Source organism: Apis dorsata, unplaced genomic scaffold (assembly GCF_000469605.1).
Source record: "Apis dorsata unplaced genomic scaffold, Apis dorsata 1.3 scaffold_638, whole genome shotgun sequence".
NCBI lineage: Eukaryota > Metazoa > Arthropoda > Insecta > Hymenoptera > Apidae > Apis > Apis dorsata.
This window is the reverse complement of record NW_006263830.1, coordinates 161,168-179,642: the sequence shown is the minus strand read 5'-3', so window position 1 is coordinate 179,642 and position 18,475 is coordinate 161,168. Positions and strand designations below refer to the sequence as shown.

General features: G+C 26.5%; 4 protein-coding genes and 1 long non-coding RNA gene across 8 annotated transcripts; 3 read left to right on the top strand and 2 right to left on the bottom strand.

The window, feature by feature from the left end:
- Positions 1 to 857: 857 nt before the first annotated feature.
- LOC116186377 lies at positions 858 to 3,993 on the top strand. Its single transcript, XR_004151357.1, has 2 exons — positions 858 to 1,263; positions 1,637 to 3,993. It is a non-coding gene; the product is annotated as an uncharacterized LOC116186377 (long non-coding RNA).
- Positions 3,994 to 4,807: 814 nt separating this feature from the next.
- On the top strand, positions 4,808 to 10,675 carry LOC102680540 (hemicentin-2-like). Its single transcript, XM_006621838.2, has 14 exons — positions 4,808 to 6,254; positions 6,744 to 6,876; positions 6,950 to 7,158; positions 7,241 to 7,351; positions 7,436 to 7,639; positions 7,745 to 7,890; positions 7,969 to 8,119; positions 8,187 to 8,317; positions 8,398 to 8,557; positions 8,798 to 9,094; positions 9,227 to 9,547; positions 9,648 to 9,938; positions 10,010 to 10,119; positions 10,225 to 10,675. Exons 1-14 carry the CDS (start codon positions 6,083 to 6,085, stop codon positions 10,336 to 10,338), a joined length of 2,550 nt encoding a protein of 849 aa, XP_006621901.1. The 5' UTR covers positions 4,808 to 6,082; the 3' UTR covers positions 10,339 to 10,675.
- A 1,013-nt stretch (positions 10,676 to 11,688) lies between these two features.
- On the bottom strand, positions 11,689 to 13,274 carry LOC102680313 (mediator of RNA polymerase II transcription subunit 6). The gene is made up of 5 exons (XM_006621837.2): positions 12,994 to 13,274; positions 12,738 to 12,897; positions 12,498 to 12,672; positions 12,158 to 12,404; positions 11,689 to 12,087 (listed from the first exon to the last, which is right to left on the bottom strand). Exons 1-5 carry the CDS (start codon positions 13,019 to 13,021, stop codon positions 12,008 to 12,010), a joined length of 690 nt encoding a protein of 229 aa, XP_006621900.1. The 5' UTR covers positions 13,022 to 13,274; the 3' UTR covers positions 11,689 to 12,007.
- Positions 13,275 to 13,919: 645 nt separating this feature from the next.
- On the top strand, positions 13,920 to 15,680 carry LOC102679881 (N-alpha-acetyltransferase 80). Of its 3 annotated transcripts, none has more exons than XM_006621833.2 (4): positions 13,920 to 14,072; positions 14,710 to 14,830; positions 14,897 to 15,030; positions 15,114 to 15,680. In XM_006621833.2, exons 1-4 carry the CDS (start codon positions 14,030 to 14,032, stop codon positions 15,461 to 15,463), a joined length of 648 nt encoding a protein of 215 aa, XP_006621896.1. In that variant the 5' UTR covers positions 13,920 to 14,029; the 3' UTR covers positions 15,464 to 15,680. The 3 variants fall into 3 exon arrangements, with proteins under 3 accessions (XP_006621896.1, XP_031369290.1, XP_006621898.1); XM_031513430.1 differs by having other exon boundaries at positions 13,927 to 14,134; positions 14,711 to 14,830; XM_006621835.2 differs by lacking the exon at positions 13,920 to 14,072 and adding an exon at positions 14,165 to 14,250.
- On the bottom strand, positions 15,268 to 17,168 carry LOC102680187 (flavin reductase (NADPH)). Of its 2 annotated transcripts, XM_006621836.2 has the most exons (5): positions 17,017 to 17,168; positions 16,540 to 16,704; positions 16,310 to 16,399; positions 16,094 to 16,225; positions 15,268 to 15,973 (listed from the first exon to the last, which is right to left on the bottom strand). In XM_006621836.2, the coding sequence occupies exons 1-5, from the start codon at positions 17,087 to 17,089 to the stop codon at positions 15,828 to 15,830; spliced, it is 606 nt and encodes a 201-aa protein (XP_006621899.1). In that variant the 5' UTR covers positions 17,090 to 17,168; the 3' UTR covers positions 15,268 to 15,827. The 2 variants fall into 2 exon arrangements, with proteins under 2 accessions (XP_006621899.1, XP_031369291.1); XM_031513431.1 differs by lacking the exon at positions 16,540 to 16,704 and having other exon boundaries at positions 15,518 to 15,973; positions 17,017 to 17,165.
- Positions 17,169 to 18,475: the final 1,307 nt, after the last annotated feature.

Sequence of the window (18,475 nt, the reverse complement as noted above, 5' to 3'; positions counted from 1 at the left end):
TTTTTTTTTTTTTTTTTTTCTTATCCTTATCATCATTGTTGATCATTTTTGTTAACTCTTTATTTTGTTATATTTACTGCGGTATTACATAAAAATTTTTCGAAAATAATTGCCTTGTGATTCTTGCATAGTAATTTCAATAATCTTGAATTTATAAATTAAACACAAGTTAATAATCCCAATCAGAAGAAATGTTTTCGTATTTTATTTTTTCAAATTTTCAATATATCGAAAAAATTATATTAATTAATTTTTCAGATATAAATTATATTAACTTTTTGTGCAATTCTATCACGGACTATGAAAAAAAAGAAAACGAAATTGTTAAACTTTGTAATATCCGTAGGTATACGATTGCGTAATGATATGCTTCTTCACGGATGGAACGTTGCGTTTAAGACTATACATTAGAATTGTAAGTACGTAAGCGACAGAAACAGACAATTTTGCGAGATTAAAATAATCCCGAAGTTTTTTGAAAATAGTTCCCACTTTTACGTAATACAAAGAAAGATTTACAGATGCCATGGCCTTAAAAAACGTACATCTAAAAAAGTTCTTATAATATACATACAGCGGTATTTGACAGATATATCTTAACTGATATTATGTAATCGGTATCAATATCTTGTCGACAGAAAGTTGACAAGAAATGAATTTTTCATGCAGCTCAAATATCATTCAAGGAATTTTAGTAGAACGCAATTTTATTAACAGATGTATATCATTTTATTGTTTTAAACCTCCATCAATTTAATGTATCTTTTTTTTTCACTTCTCTATATTATATCTTATCAATAATTTTATTTTAGTTTTAAATTTAGTTTAAATTTTATGATCCATTAAAAAATATAAATATAAATGAACAAATATGTATTTTGAATTTTGTAAAAATATGAAGTACGAAATTCAATAATATGCTAATCTAACAACATTATTAATATTGTTACTATTACTTTGATACATTGAAATCGATGAAGGTTTAAAAAACGATAAACAAGAGGTTAAGTTGCGATTTCATGAAACGTGAAACGCATAAACGCAGCCTTACATTGTATTTTCATATAGTACAACACGCCGATGGAAATAATAATCGATAAGTTGGTCGTTTTTGTATTCTCGGGTCTACTTGTTAACGATTGCGATCGAGATGAATTGCCGTGTTTTCGATACATAGGACGTTCAGTGCTTCCGAACCGAACGAACTGTATATTCTTTGATTCGATGATCACGTTCGCTGTTTATCGATATTAGAGTGTCCAAGTAAGAATTATTACTTTAATTATTATTATTTATCTTAGAAACTATTAGAGAAAAATTTTTCAAATAAAAATTATTTGATATTTCAAGAGTTATAATTGATTTTTTGTAAGTTTTTGCAGTTGCTTAGAAAAATGATTTGTTTTTTTAATGGTATCCTATATTTTTTTTGACTGATTGTGACTCTCAAAATAAATATAAATATTTATAACGCAGTCATATAAAAAGAATTATATTATAAACTTATATATTTCTTTTACATGATATGTTTAAAAATCGATTTTTCTTTTATAGTTTCAAAGATAATCAAGTGTTAATTTTTATTGGGACATCTTGTATAGTAGGAATGGTATTATAATAACAGTGTCTTACCCAGGAGAGCATCTTACAATTTGCGCGATTTATATTGAAAGGATAAGGTTAAATTGAGATAACCGGAAATAACATGAGAAGTAAAGAAAAGTAAGAGAAAAAAGAGCTGTATTACGTGCAAGCGAGAAAGAGTAGTTATCAGGATAGATAGTCAGAGTTTTGTAAGTGAAAAAGAGCAAAACATCTATTTTTCACGAGACGGCGATCGTGAAAATATGTACAATAAGTTCAATTGTAAATACGTCACGCGTAAATATCTTACTTAAGTATATATAATATCGTTCGAAGAAACGATCATAATAATAATTATAATAATATCAATATACTAGCCGTAAGGCCAAAAATTTTGCTCCTTAAAAATACTTTTCTAAGTAGACAAAACAGAAAAAAAAACGCGCGTTTAAACGAGTCATTGTTTTTTAGCTAAGTAAACTCGATTTCCACGCTTTAACGTTATATAAAAAAAAAATACCGCAAAAAAAAAAAAAAAATGATAGATATACGGTATTCATAATGCCGGAAAAATAAAATATTAAACAAGCAAGATGACGAGACTTTTTTGTATGAACTAATTTTTTTCATATAATTCGCGTTTATTAGATATAAGATGATTGATATAAATCGTTGAATATAATACGTCGTCGCAATACATGAGATGATGAAAAAGGAAAAGGAAATAACTGAAGTCGATATATTTAGAAATGAGTATATGGAAAATATTAATCGAAATTAAATTAAAACAACTCGATTCCACGCATTGAGAATGAAAGAAGCAATACAATATGTATTGTAAAAGTATTAAATACGTGTGGATTTATTTTAATTATTTTCCGTTTCACACGCTAAAAGATGAAAAATGAAAAAGAAAGAAACAAAGAACCGATAAATGATGTACTAGTATATTTAAAAAAACTTATGTATACATAGGAATGAAGAAAGGGAGATGTCTGCATAGGAATTGAAAAAATAAATTTTATCTTTGGTGCATAAAGGAAGTATAAAATAATTAATAATTATTAATGATTATTATTTAATCATTAAAACAAAAAGAAACAGGAGAAAAAAAATGGCCTATATATAGAAAAGAATCGTTCTTCTTTAATTTTTTTATTTTTCTTAGGCGAAACCGACGGACTGTATAGCGTATAGACGTAATAAATTTAGCGATCAAAAAGAGGACTCGAATTCTAGAGATGAGGAGAGAAGAAGACAACGCACTTACGATCATTTTCTTTTTAAATGTAAAACTCGCACTTGCACTCTATTTATCTTTTTCTGCGTTCTATGATGTTCGCGCGGCGACAATTGTATTATTCAAGTGTATAATAGACCACTTAGCCCATAAACCGATATAAAAGATATTAATTCGATAATTGGACTCGATCAACGTTTTTGTCCAAGGTGATGCAGCCAAGATTATTTTTATCCCCTTGAAAACGCCGACCTAAACATTGCAATAGTATATTAATCTCGAAAAATTTCACGATCAATAGGAATTTTTGTTACTATTAATTTCTTTAATATTTATTTAAAAAGAGAAGACAAAAATTTCTCAATAGTTTTGTTTAAAACGTTTGTTGAAGAAAAATTCTGTTCTGCCAGTTTGAACAGTACAACGCAATGCAGAAATCAAAAAAAATAAATTGACTGTATCGTCTTGCGCATGCCTGTGTATTATAGTGAAACGCACGAATTATCATGTGTCATATAAATATATACATATAAATATAAAATATATATATATATATAAATACAAAAAATATATATATAAATAACTAACAATAATGATAATAATTAAGTACCTTACATATAAGCAGTATCCAAGAAATCCGAACTAGTTGCACCAAGTGCCATAGTCCATAGGTCACAGTACGTTTAACATAGCGAGGGTGAGACTATTCGTAGCAGTTGCTAGGAATGAAAGAAAAGAAAAAGTATAAAAAAAATGGGGAAAAACTGAAAAAAACATCCATATAGAATGAATAAAAAAAGAAAGAAGAAAACGAAAAAAGAAAAAGCAGGTCGAACACGTAGCGTTCGACGACTAGCTATGTCGTGTTCTTATTGCTTATTGTTAAGGCAAACGAGCGCGAAGCAGCAGCAAGCAATCAGCTAAAAACACGCAAGGAAGAAAAAAAAGTAAAGGGAGAAAGAGAAGGAAAGTTATGTAGTCCGTGTGACCCGAGATTTCCAATGGGCCGGTTTCGCCCATCTTTTGGAGAACGTTTTAGAGCATAAAGCAGACACCAATATGACAATATACTAATGAAATTAATTTCCGGCTCGGTTACTATTACCCATTGCCTCCACATCCCCTTTAAAAGAAACTTGGAAAAACGAAAAAAAAAAAAACAAAACACCGGACATCCATTTATTGTACAATTTCGCCGTTTATTTTTCGACACGTTAGTACATGCGATTAGACGTGGATCCCGGCTCGCGTAATCCATGCGTTCCCCGACAAAAGAGATAAAAGAATGCGAGAGAGAGAGAGAAAGATCGAACGAGCGTGAGAGAGGGAGAGAAAGGAAAAGAAGAAACACAACTGTAAAACACATTATGGCCGTGAATGAATCGAAGCGAGATGCGTGTGACCGTTCTTTTTTTTTTTCTTTTTGCGAAAACATTATCAATTATCTTAAAGGAAGAAAAAATGACAAAAAAAACTGTAGTAACGTCGCAATTGTATGTTGTAAACATTACTATTTCAAATATAATGTCATTATTAACAGGAGAGAGTTTCTCACTTCCGATCACTCGCAGAGAACCTCGAACAGGATGAAATGTTTATTTTTTTTATATTTCAGCAGATATTAAAGTTCAAGCAGAAAAAACACGGATGCTCAAAAAAGGTAAAATATTTTTATTTTTAATACACATTCACCATCGATCATGAAATTTATAAATCTAGTCAATTCAATCCGAATAAATGAAGCAATACATCTCTATCTTAAATTATCTAATTGTTTAATAAAAAATAATGTTAAAAAATAAAAATTAACTTTTTACGTATTTTCTATAAATTTTATTTCTTGTTTACGAATTCTTTCGAAAAAAAAACAATTGATTAATCAATTTATCTCTACTCTAATATTATTTTCTATTTATATAAAAAAAATCAAATAAACAATTAAAAACAAACATCATTAGTGACTGAGGGTGTTTTTAATAATTAAACAATACATCCGAATTCGATGAACATTCTTGAACATAGCTTTTGTATCGTCTATATATAAAAGGTCGTGACATATCGTGAGGATTCGTTGCTATTCGCAAGCTATCGTGTGTGTGCGTTGCGCGGAGCATACATAGGGCCTATATATCGTGCAGGAATCGAGAGCGTCGAAACACGAAGCGAGATCAGACTGACTTTACGAAAATCGATCGGCGCTCATCGTCGTCGGGTTAGCGACGCCTGCAAAGCGTGTCCATTGCAACGACGCGGTTACGAGAAAGCACCGCTGACCGGCTCTCTCTTATCACTCTCTGTCTTGCTCTCTCTTTTCCTGCCAGAGAACAACCCTCCAAATGTCGAGAAAGCTTTCGTGTTCTCTGAAACGGACATTCAGTCAGTTCGCGAAACAGTGTAAAAGAACAGTGTTCGCGTAAACGAAAGGTGAAAATTCTTCTATCTCGTCCCTTTATAATTGATTAAAATCGGGTAATGTATGTTGTCCAAAATCCAAAAAGATATAAACGGAGAAACGAAGAAGAAGAAAAATGAGTTCCTTCATGGTACGATGAAAAGCTTCCATAGCAAAAGCTCGTCAAATTTGTAAGATATATTATTCATCCTTGAAAATGATGATTTTTATCCAACAAGGGTGTAGGGAAAATATAAAATTATCCTTTTAATCGTTATCATTATTGACAAAACGTATGTGTGGGTTAATAAGAGCCGGCATTTTTAACACTCGTGAAACGACAATAATTTTGAACACGTTTGTACACGACCTACTAAACTACAATCCATCGAGACACATCAAAGTTGATTCCAATTACATTTTCCAATCTACCAAATCAATGCAAGCAAATTAAAGCAAATACAAAAGCTTCTTCATTATTCAACTGGACAAAGATGAAGATGTCAACCAGAATAACGTAAAAAAAAAAAAAAATCTTCAAATATCTGTATCGTATTTTTAACACAAAAATTTTCATTTACAAACGATCCGTTCTCGATGTACGCTTTAAACAGAGAACGAACAAAGGAAATTCGACCGAAAGGTTCCTACAGTAGTAGAATTAATCGGTGAACGAGTCCTGCGCCCTGTCCCTTTATCGTTACTCCAGAGAAAGAGAAAGAGAGAGGAGCGAAGAAAGTTGAGGATTCGTACGTTTGTCGAGGACATAACATACGAAACAGAGGAGGTGGGAGGAGGCCGTCTACCTCTCGACGTGGAATGATAATAAAGGAGAACCACGGGACAGACCGGCACAGGGCGACATTATGCAAAGAGTGGATCTGAATATACCGAATTTACCCCTTAGATCATTCCCCCTTGGAATGGCGATAGGGGTGCTGGCCGATATCGCGATCAAACTCATCATCAGTGGCTACGTACTCGCCGTGGTCGTGTATGTGAATGCCACAGGAAACTGGGATAAGGACGATGATTTAGGTACGTTGGTCGCCTTTGCAGTGAGATTCTACGAAGAATAAAAATTATAAAGAAGATTTGGAAATAAAATATAAAATTCTATGTTTGTTTTTCAAGTGGGGATTAATGTAATTTATTGATGTGTATATGATGAGATATATGGCTGACTAAATATGAATTGTATCTACTTAAATAGATATTCAGCTATGTAAAATTTGAAATACAAATATTTAATATTTGTTCTAAATATTCAAGGTTAGCTGGATCTTAAATAGCTTTTACGTACACTGATCAGTCATATATCTAATCAAATATCTAATATATTTTTATTTATTTATTATTTATTATTATTTACTTAATTGCTTACATTTATCTATTTTGAAACGAATAGTAAATGAAGAACTATCGAAATTCTAAATATTCATTCTAAATAATTATTATATAAATACTTTTAAAGGATTTTTACTTGTCTAAATATAATTCTCTATTTTTTTCCTTTTTCTTTTTTAGTCGCAACTTTTGAAGTCAGTGCCGTTCTTGGACGTACCGCTAGATTGCCTTGTGACATTGAACCGTCCACGCGTGAAGATCGCGTATACATGGTGCTTTGGTTTCGCGACGATGCTGTGAAACCAATCTACAGGTATCATTCATTTCAAAACTTGAAAAATTTCGACTCGAAACAAATATTTGCACAATAAATGTCTTTTTTTCAGTTTCGACGTCCGAGGAAGATCATTTAACAAAGCTCTAAATTGGTCAGATAGCACCGTGGTTGGACCGAGAGCTTATTTCGTCACCATGACAAAACCAGCCACTCTTTCTCTAGAAGCTGTTCAACTGGACGATGAAGGAATCTATCGGTGTAGAGTAGATTTTAAAAATTCTCCCACAAAAAATTTTCAAGTGAATCTCACAGTAATAGGTAGGAATTCTTATCTTGAAAAAAATATTTATCCGATAAGAAATTTTTAAAAGACTTCTAATTATTTATAAATTATTTTCAGTTCCACCCTATCAACTTTTAATTTATGATACTTCTGGTGTGGTGATAGGGGATACCGCAGGACCATTTCAAGTAGGTGTCGAGTTTGGTTTATCTTGCGAAGTAAGGGGAGGTAATTATCATTTGTTCAACTACATAAAACTATCAAAATAACGTAAATTTCACAAAGTTGAAAATTGGATTTTTTAAAATATAGGCAAACCAACACCGGTAGTCAGTTGGTTGGTTAACGAGAAAGAAGTGGATAGCAAATTAGAAGAAATTGGAAAGAATTTAGTTGTCAGTAAATTAACAGTACCTCAATTAAGAAGAGAACATCGTAACACCACGTATAAATGTCGAGCCTGGAGCACAAATCTTATACCTCCATTAGAGAAAAGCATTCTTTTAGACGTTTATCGTAAGTATTAAAAATTTATTATATTATATGTTATATTATCGAATTATTAATTTCACACACATACATACATATTTTTTTTATCATTTTTATATTCTATCGTTTCAGTGAAACCACTGTCAGTAAAAATTTTAACGAAACCAACGATTCTAGAGACGGAAAAAGATTACTCCATCACATGTGAGACTACGGGGTCGCATCCTCAAGCACGTATTACTTGGATGGAAGGAAACGCCATTTATCACAATGGCAAAGTATATATTGATGATTTGCTACAAATTTGTAAGATGTATATACATATATCATCATTCGCGGATGATTCAATTATGTAGGTACTCATTGGAGGTAATTCTTCGGTGGTCATAAGTACGCTCATATTTTCACCGATCCCGGATGACCATGGAAAGATTCTCAAGTGCCGAGGAGAAAATCCAAAATTGCCAGATGCATATCTAGAAGACTTTTTTCAATTAAATGTAGTTTGTGAGTATTTTCAATACTTCCTTATAAGAACAATATTCAAATAATAATTGTATATGTGTTTTCATAGTTCCACCTAAAGTACAATTACATTTGGGTAGTACCTTAAATGCAGAAAAAATAAAAGAAGGTGATGATGTTTATTTTGAATGCAAAGTTCGAGCTAATCCAGAACACCATAAAATTACGTGGAGACACAACGTGAGTAACTTATTGTTAGTATCAATTTATTTGTCATAATATTAATTATAATAATTAATAATATTGTCAAATAATTCAAGGATATGATATTAACACAAAACCAATCGGCTGGAATAATTATGAGTACTCAGAGTCTTGTGCTGCAAAAAATAGGTCGTGATAATGCCGGAAATTATACATGTCTTGCAAGTAATGATCGAGGTGAAACCATAAGTCCAATAGTAACTTTAAGAGTACAATGTAAGTATGAAATGTGTTATAAATATTGTAATTAATAAATAATTCTATATCTTATCTATATGTATATTCTATATATTTTAATTACATGTATTTTTTCTATCTATATATTCATTATTATATATATATATATATATATATAATGAATATATATATATATATATAATAATGAATATATATATATATATATATATATATTCATTATATTCCATTTTTCAATTTATTTTCTTTATCTCTGTTTAGTTGCACCTGTATGCAAAGCAAAAGAAGTATCCGTTATTGGAGCATCATTAGAAGAATCAGTAAAGGTTCGTTGCGAAGTAGAAGCTGATCCTAACAAAGTAGAATTTGTTTGGGAATTCAATAATAGCGGAGAAAATTTCGAAGTTGCACCAGCAAAATTTGACGATAACAATGGAACAACTAGCGAACTTATTTATACTCCTGTTTCTGAAAGAGATTATGGAGCTTTAACGTGTTGGGGAAGAAATGCGATAGGAAAACAAGAAGCACCTTGTATCTATCAAATCATTCCAGCAGGTAATTTGTGAAATATATTTAAAATTTCATAATGAAATTTATATTAAATACATATTAAAATTTCATATTAAATAATTATCATATAAATATATGATAATTATGATAAAAAATTAACTGAATTTATATTTCTAGTGAAACCAAATCCTTTGAATAACTGTACAATAAAAGCATCCCTAAATCAAAGTTCTGAAATCTTGGAAGTAGAATGTGTACCAGGATATGACGGTGGATTAAGACAAGAATTTCGATTAGAGGCATACGAAGTCCTTACTGGTAATTTAAGAGTAAATGCATCAAGTGTATCCGCAGATGTACCGATATTTAGAATCGCCGTAGCAGATCTTCTTCCAGCGACTCATTTTTACCTTGTTACTTATGCCGTAAATGCAAAAGGAAGAAGTGAAGTGAGTCTATTAGAGGATATCATGTTGAGAGACTCTGAAAAGCACACAGGTAAGAATAGCATTTAGAAAGATTTTAAGATTATGTATTCTAACAAGATAATATCAAATATTTGATATTAAATATTTCTTATTGGCAATTTTTGTTTTAGATAGCGGAGTAAGCATGGTTCCTCTTATTTTGCTTCTTATTGGTTGTCTGATGGCATTTGGTGTCACTGTATTGTCGGTGATGTTGATGATGTATCGACGCAGAGGTACTACTTCTCCGGTTCACATTGAGCCCTATATGAAACAACCAATAATTACTCCTCCAGATTCAAGAAATAATTCCATGCTTGATGTCACACACGGAGATCATACTTATTTCGTTGAATATACATTAAAACAAGTTACTGATTATGCGCTCAATAATCAGCCAGATATCATACAATCGCCGCAAGGTAAACATTTTTTTTTTTATTTCTATTTATAATATAATACATAAATAAAATAATATAATGATGAATTATAGATCAAGAAAAAATAAAACGTGAATCACAATTATTTTTACCTGTACGACCAGATACATTATTTGCACCATACGATATTCATAAACAAGGACTTCAAAGTAATAGATGCAGCGTAAGTATGCAAATAATATTGTATTGTATTATTAATAATAAATATTAATAATAAATAACAATAATAAATTTTGTAAATGTATTTTTTTTTCAATTTTTATTATAGTCAAATCCATTCTTCACAAAATCTTGGGAACCTATTAGTTTTAAAGCAGATCGTAATTTAATGAAAGAAATCATTATCGCCAACTCTATACCTGGTCCAGAAAGTTGTGTATAAAAAATATCTTTAAAAAACGAACGAGCCAAACATATCAAGAGGACCGATATTACAAAGCCTAAAAAACAATCGTACTGAATAATTATATTGACATTGAAAACGAATGTCAAATGAATTGCAACTGGTCTTCTTGTTGAGTTGGTGTAAATTGCACGACGGATCGGCACAGTACGAATATTACGACGTACATATTACACTGCTTACAGGTCAAATGTCTCATCATTGAAAAATCTATGGAACTGAAAAAATTTAGGAAACGTCAAGACTAGTTGCATATTAATTAAATGCTACACATGGTGTATTATTCCAAGTTTAATATATTTTGTGTCAAGTCTTAGATGGTTTCCTTATTCCGATGAGAATTTCCCGTAAACACAACAATATCCAATATCTTCTCCGTCGATTTATTTGTTGTGTCTATCGTGCATATTTAAAATAATGCATGTTTGACGTGAGTGTATCGAAGCGATGTGACGCAAGATTTCCCATTATTACAAAGATATGCGTGAAAATAAATGCCGTAAATTGATACCATCAATGCAATAATTCCAGCAATTAATACTACCATACAAATTTTTCTTCGAATTCTTTTTAAAGCACATAAACACCATGCTTGACCAGTCCATATTGTATTCTTTGGAACAAGTAAAGTTTTTGGTGTAGTTTCTCTTATGTTCTTATATGAGATATATTCTGGTTCTTGCGTATATTTTTTTTGCCATTCATTTGATATTGAACATAGTTCAAACTGGAAAAAAAATTTATATTAATCTTTTTTGATACATAAATAGAAATTATAAACTAGAATTTTCATTGATATTTAATTTAATGTTACTTGAGTATTATAAAATTTATGTATTTGTCGACGAACTAACTGAATTATTTTACATTTCTCGTGTTTTAAATTTTTTATAAATTCGTCTTGATCAATATCATAAATATTCTGTTCGTAAATTTTTTCATCTTCGTATTTCTCAGGACATATATTTCCATCGCATATCATTTTTTACTTTACATGCCATTTTTCTGTGCAATAGAAAATTACAAATGAAATTCTAAAAAAAAGTTGAAATACTAATATATTTTATTAACATAATTTTGAAGTTTCAAGATATTTTCATAACCATTTTCTTAATTGAAAATTTAACGTAATGCATCATATTAAATCAATTGTACAAATCAGTATGAAAGTTTGTAACAAAATATCTATAAATTTTATTTATTAATTATTTATCTATAAAAACGATATAATTTTATAGATCAAACCAATTACTTCAAGATACTTTAATTTAATTCGAGCACAAAAACATCAAAAATCTCCTTGTCAACCTCTACCTCCTAGAAAGAAAATAAAATATCCTGATTTTTGTGATAAAAATATTAAAAAAAAAAAAATTGAGGAGAAAAAGTTTCCACGGATTAATATAAAAGAGGAAATGGAAAATCTAGACTGTCCATGGTGCAGATAATAATAAAAACTACAGAATAACAAATATATTTGGCATTTATTTTTAATTTTATAAATTCAATAATACATCAAAATATATTCAAATATAAATAAATCACACCTTTTATTTAGCAGAAAAAATATAATAATTAAATATCTATATATATAAAACATTTTTTTTATAAAATCTTATATTATTATTAAATTGTTATAAATCAACTATTAATTAATTTTTGGTTTCTTTTCTGGTGGTGGTTTCATGTCCTTCTTTTCTGTTTTTATTTCTTGTTTAATTTCCATTGCTAAAAAATTAACAAAGATTTATTTTTATGCTTAAAATATCTTTTAAAAAATGAAGAACTAAGTACTTACAAGGTTCTATAGCTTGATGTATTGGCTTTGGAACAGGTAATGGAAATTTTCGTGTAAGTTCAGCAAGTAACATATCTACTCTTTGACGTTGAAATAAAGAGCTTGGTTCTTCACGAACAGGTGTCTCTTTTTTTGCTGCCATAGCTTTTCCATTTTTAAAATCCCAATAATAACCTTTGCTAGGATGATATCTTGAACATGAACTAGCTTCTTCAAAAGCAGATTGTAAATGATGTACTGTAGATAACTATAAAATATAATTTTATATATTAACAATATGTTTTAATAATGTTCATAAAAATTTTCAATAAATCAGAAATCATAAATCAATAAAATATACCAATCTAGAGCTCACAACTGATGCCAAGTCAGGAGCTTGATACACAACACCTGCAATAATATAATAATCTGCAAGTGGTGCTGCTAAAGTTGGAGAATGACGATGTTGCTTTCTGATTACATATAAAATAGGGGCTTGTACATGTAAAAGAATATATTCCAATCCAGTCATATTTCTGAAATTAAATATTTAAATATTTATATTATTTTTTTAAATGATATTTTCATTCATGTTACTTACTGTAATTGATCAGGACTTAAACGTTGCATTTTAACGATTTCGTTATTACATGTTCTATCATAGAAAGGATTACTCCTTTCTGAAAAATAATCCATTATATTATTTGGATTTAATACAGGAATCCATGCACTGTCATGCCAAGAAAGTCCCAAAGGATTTTCTATCAAATAAATATAAAACAACAAGAGGTTAGAAAATACATAAACAAATTTATTATATTAATTATATTGATGATTTAATTTTCATATATTATTACCTGTTACAGCAGGTCTTCCAGATAACATTTTTATTTCATAAAATATATGATTATTAAATATGATTTAAAATAATTCAAAATATTCGTTTTTTATTTACACGATTTAGTATTGATTATACAATTATTTTCTTCAAAAATTCAAATATAACATTTTTATTTATAATTATAAACATATATATAAACAATCTGTATAAATATTATTATTTATTTATATTAAATGCTAAGAAATTAGAAATCATCAAACAAATCACCAAATAAATCAACTACTATGATCATTAATGGTTCTCATATATCTTAAATATTCATTTTAGATTTAGATTTTAAATCTAAAATATTAATAAAAGAAAAAAATAAAATAATATATGAAGATTTATAAACATTTTTTTTTATTCCTTTTTTTTTATATATAATAAATATAAAAAAACTTGTCTATATTCTTGTAATTATTTGAAATCGTTTCATTGAAAAATGTTATTGACCATCACTGTTGAAATAAAGAATGCAGGACATTGTTCGCATATAGAACAGAAGCTATTAAAAAATGGGTCAAATGCAAAAAAAGATATTCGTGTTTAAAAGAGAATAGGTCATGGACATGTTCCAATAAAATACTTTAACAACAAGGAAATTTATATATTAATTTATGAAATTATTTACATCTTTTACAAATGAAATATATCTAAGAATAAAGTAAAAAGTCAAATAAATGAAATTATTAAAAATTTAAATCATAAAAAATTAATTAAAAAATTATTTCTAAAAGATAAAATATTTTTCATTAATTAATTGAAATACTATAAATATAATGGAGATTAATAATGTAGTATTGATCATAAATGAAATATAGAATAAAAATCATTAATTTTCCTTTGTTATATGAGATATGAGATATTTGATCACATATAAAAGATTTATATTTGTAGTTTGTAAAATATATTTTTGAATGAGGTATATATTTTATAATATCGCTGAGTATAAGAAGAATTTTACATAATAGTGGGGATATGTTCAACAGAAGTATCATTCTTGGCTCAAGATGATATTAATCTCAGAGCTATTTCCACGCGAGATATATCCAGATGAAGCACAGTGACTTTTAAATTTAATTATCAGATTCTTATTATTTAATTAGAAAAATACGGTAAGGACATCTATATCAAACTATTTATATATTACACTTGTTCACATTGACACATGTTACTTTTTATTTTTTTGACATCTTTCAATCACAAGTTGTCGCACAATTTTCTATTTAAAGTTAGAAGAATTTTCCAAATATGATCTCTTTATTGAAATATTTTTCACATAATTAATATAAAATATGTATTATTCAATTTATTGAATTTTTGTTTTATATCTTTGTATTATAATTTATATAAAAATATATTTTTATCGCAACATTATCTTTTTTTTTATGAATAGATTTTATTTTGAATATCTATTTAATGACTAAATTATTTCTTATTTTTTTCAAAAAAAGTTATATATTATAAAATAATATATATTATAAAAATTATAATTATAAAAATAATTATTTTATTGTTAATTTTTATTATAATTTTTTTATATCTTTAATCTGTTTTGAAATTATAATTATAATTGTTATTAAAACTTTTACAGTTTTATTTCTAAAATATATTAAAATTAAAAAAAATTTTTTAATTAAATATCATAATAATTTTTCAAACATTACATTATAATAATTTATGATTACAGAAAAAAATATGACCACTATTGACAAAGAATATAAAATAATACCACTTCATAAAAGACCAGATTTAATTCCAGATTGTTGTACATTACTGAATTCTGAATGGCCAAGAAGTGAAACTGCACGGTATATTATAATTTTTAATTTAAAAAATTTCTATTTGAAAATAAAATAAATTCCTATATATAATAGGTTAAAATTTCTGAATGTATCATGTGATGAATTTCCCACATGTCTTATATTAGTTGACAAAGAAGATAGAGTACTTGGTCATTGTAAAATATCTTTAATACCTAGATTACGTCACAGTTGCTTTATACAATCAGGTAAATATAATTATATAAAAAAAAATGAAGTGAAAATGTACATATTTTCAAAACAAAATTTAATTTCTTATTTCATATGTTAGTAATAATTGACTACCAGTGTAGATCTCAAGGACTTGGATCTAAATTATTACGTGGAGCTGAAGAACATGTAGCAAAAAAAGGAATTAAAAATGTATATTTAATAACTAAAGGTCAAGAAGTTTTTTACTTTAAAAATGGTTATAAAACCTGTGATCCATTTAAAGCATCAGGAATTAATGATGTTGTATATTCTAGTGCAGCATTTACTAAAGCAAAACTTAAGGAGAAAAGTACACAATGTTGTGGTCCACCACCACCTCCAATGCCAAACTTTCAAATGCCAAAGTTTTATGATTTAGGTGTTATAACACACAGAACACATATGGTAAAAAAATTATCATTACAATAGTAAAACAATGATAAACAATTTTCTTTTTATACATAAGATTTTTTATATATTCCATATGTATATTATTTATTTATTTATCTTAAAGAAAATTATTTTTTTAATTTTAATTTTAATTGCTTTTAAATATAGAAATGTTTTTCATGCATACATCTCATTCATATATTACAAATCATAATTTACAATCATTCCAATAGATGTTTAAAATCACAAATATTCTTTAAAAAATTAACAATTTCTTTTGTACAAATTAAAAATAGTAAATTTCTAAATTTATTATTTATTTTTTTATATTCTTAAAAGTAAACAAAATTTTATAAAATACTTTTAAGTTTTTTACAAATTACAAAATATATTTTTTGTTATATTATGCAGTGTTAGCAATACCACAAACTTTTTGATAATGTTCTGTTTGTTGAAGACTTTCAATAAGAAAAGCACCTAAATCATGTTTGGAAATAGCTCGACCTGGAGATTCATCATGTTTCACTATATATTTTGAATTTGGTACATCTACAAATTCATAAAATATTAATCTTTTTGAATTGTAAAAATATATAAATATACATATATATATATATTAATAATTTCTTAAAAAATTATAAGTGATATAATATTTATTATAATAAACACCTGCAATATGAGGTGGTAATACTGCAATCCATTTTAATTGACTTTCTTTAAGAAGATCAAACATTCGTTGATGATCTGCATTTAAATCTTTAAATATGTTAGGCACTGCTTCAGGTTTGTAAAATAAAAATGCTGTAAAAAAAAATAAAATATTATCAAAAAATATATCAACCAATTCTAATAGAAAAATTAAAATTACAAATTATAAAAATTTACCAGATAAACAAACAGATACTACTTCTACATTATGTATTTTCATAGCATCTATTATATTTTTCATACCAGTAGACAATGTTATAGTTGGACCTAAATAAAAATTTGCAATGAAAATTGAACTTGTACTAAGTCAAAAAATATTATAATATATTATGACATTATAATATTATAATATTTAATTATAATATTATAATATATTATTATATTTTATATCAAAAAAAGATATTTACTTAAATCATTTCGTGTACCAAGCACAACAACCACTGCATCAGTATTAGATATTGCATTTGAAACTTGTTCTTTGTTAATAACATCTCCAATAATTATTTCAATTTTATCTTTTAAATTCATTGGAACTTTGTTTTCATCTCTCACAAATACCTTTACATTTAATCCTAAATGTTTTACATGATTAATGAATTATGAAAATTATGAAAAAAAAAATAAAATTAATTTTATAAAATTTACACTTTTCAAATATATTTGTATTTTCTTAAGAAAATTAAAAAAAAAATTTATTTGATTATTAATGTTTTTTTTATTAAGATCATTCTTTGTAAATATATTGAACATATATAAAAATACACAGAATTAAATATATGTACATGTTTAATAATATTCATTAAATTTCATTCATATTATATTTTGAATAATTAAAATCACTTTTTGGTACACATTAATGAAATAGAAAATAAATAACATTTTACCCTTATTTACAGCACTATTTAAAGCACATAATCCTGTATTTCCCGTAGCTCCAAATATCACTATTCGATTCATGGCGATACAATTGCTACAATAATTTCTACTACGTAAAATTATAATCACTACATAAAAGTGCTATGTCATATTTATATAGAATTTAAAATTCTAATCTTAAAATCTTTTAAATCAAGATAATAATACCATTTTTATTAGAAATTTTTATCTTATTTCGGAAGATTTACATATAAATTCACAGTTAAGATATTTGTTAAACAATTGTTTTTAATAAATTTTAAATATGAAATTGCTGTTATATTTTTTTTATATGCTATTGATATATACATTATACAATATTTAATATTTTGCCTATAAGTTAGATAAAGAAAGTAAATAGAATTTATATTAGTGACACTATTTCATGGATGAAATAGTATATTGTAAGTTTTAACTTGTAATTTTATATATATATCAATTTTATATATAAATCAAATTATATATATAAATTTTTATATGTTCTATATATATTTTATTAAAATTTTTTATGAGACAACATGTATTTATATGTGTGTATATTTATATATTGAGAATATGGATTTTTTAATTTTTAATATATATTACATATATTTTAATATATGACTTAATTTAGTGATTTGTTATCTTAATATGATGTACAGAATATCTCAAATATAGATTAAATAAAGATTTCTAAAGTAATTTCATGTAACATTTTTTTTTGTAAAAATTTTCGTTATTGCTTTGTTAATGAATTATTAACGAAAAACATTGGCCAATCACGAAACGCATAAACTAGTTCGCAGTAATATCGGCTGAACACGAACAAATCTAAGTAATATGTATTGAAAAAATCTGTCGAAAGGAAAATGTTATACGAAATTATATCAAGAATTTCCATATTTTTGTGACATTTTATATAAAATGAATTTTTATAATTTTTATATGAAATTGATTTAAAAGGAATTAGTAAATTGATAATTTGGTAAAAATAATTATGTTTATAAATAATTATTAATAGTATTATATACAATAATCTATTTAATAAGTTTTCAATTAAAAAGTTTAGAGATATTTCAATTAAAAAATTTTATATTTAGCATATAAATATATAAATTAGCATTTAAATATATAAATTTACATATTGTTATTTATAATATTAAATTTATATATTGTTATTGCATATAAATATCTAGTTTTTAATCAAAAATGATAATCTTAATAAATCCAATTTTATAATGAAATTTGTTATATTTTATAAAATACGATTTATTTAATATAACTTAGTAATATTATTAATAATATTATTTATAATATTTTTCATATTTCACATCAAATTGTTATTTGTTAAAAACTATAATTTATAATTAATTTTTAATTAAAATTGACAAAATATATATAAATTTATATACTATATATATAGTTATATATACAGTATAAGTATACAAG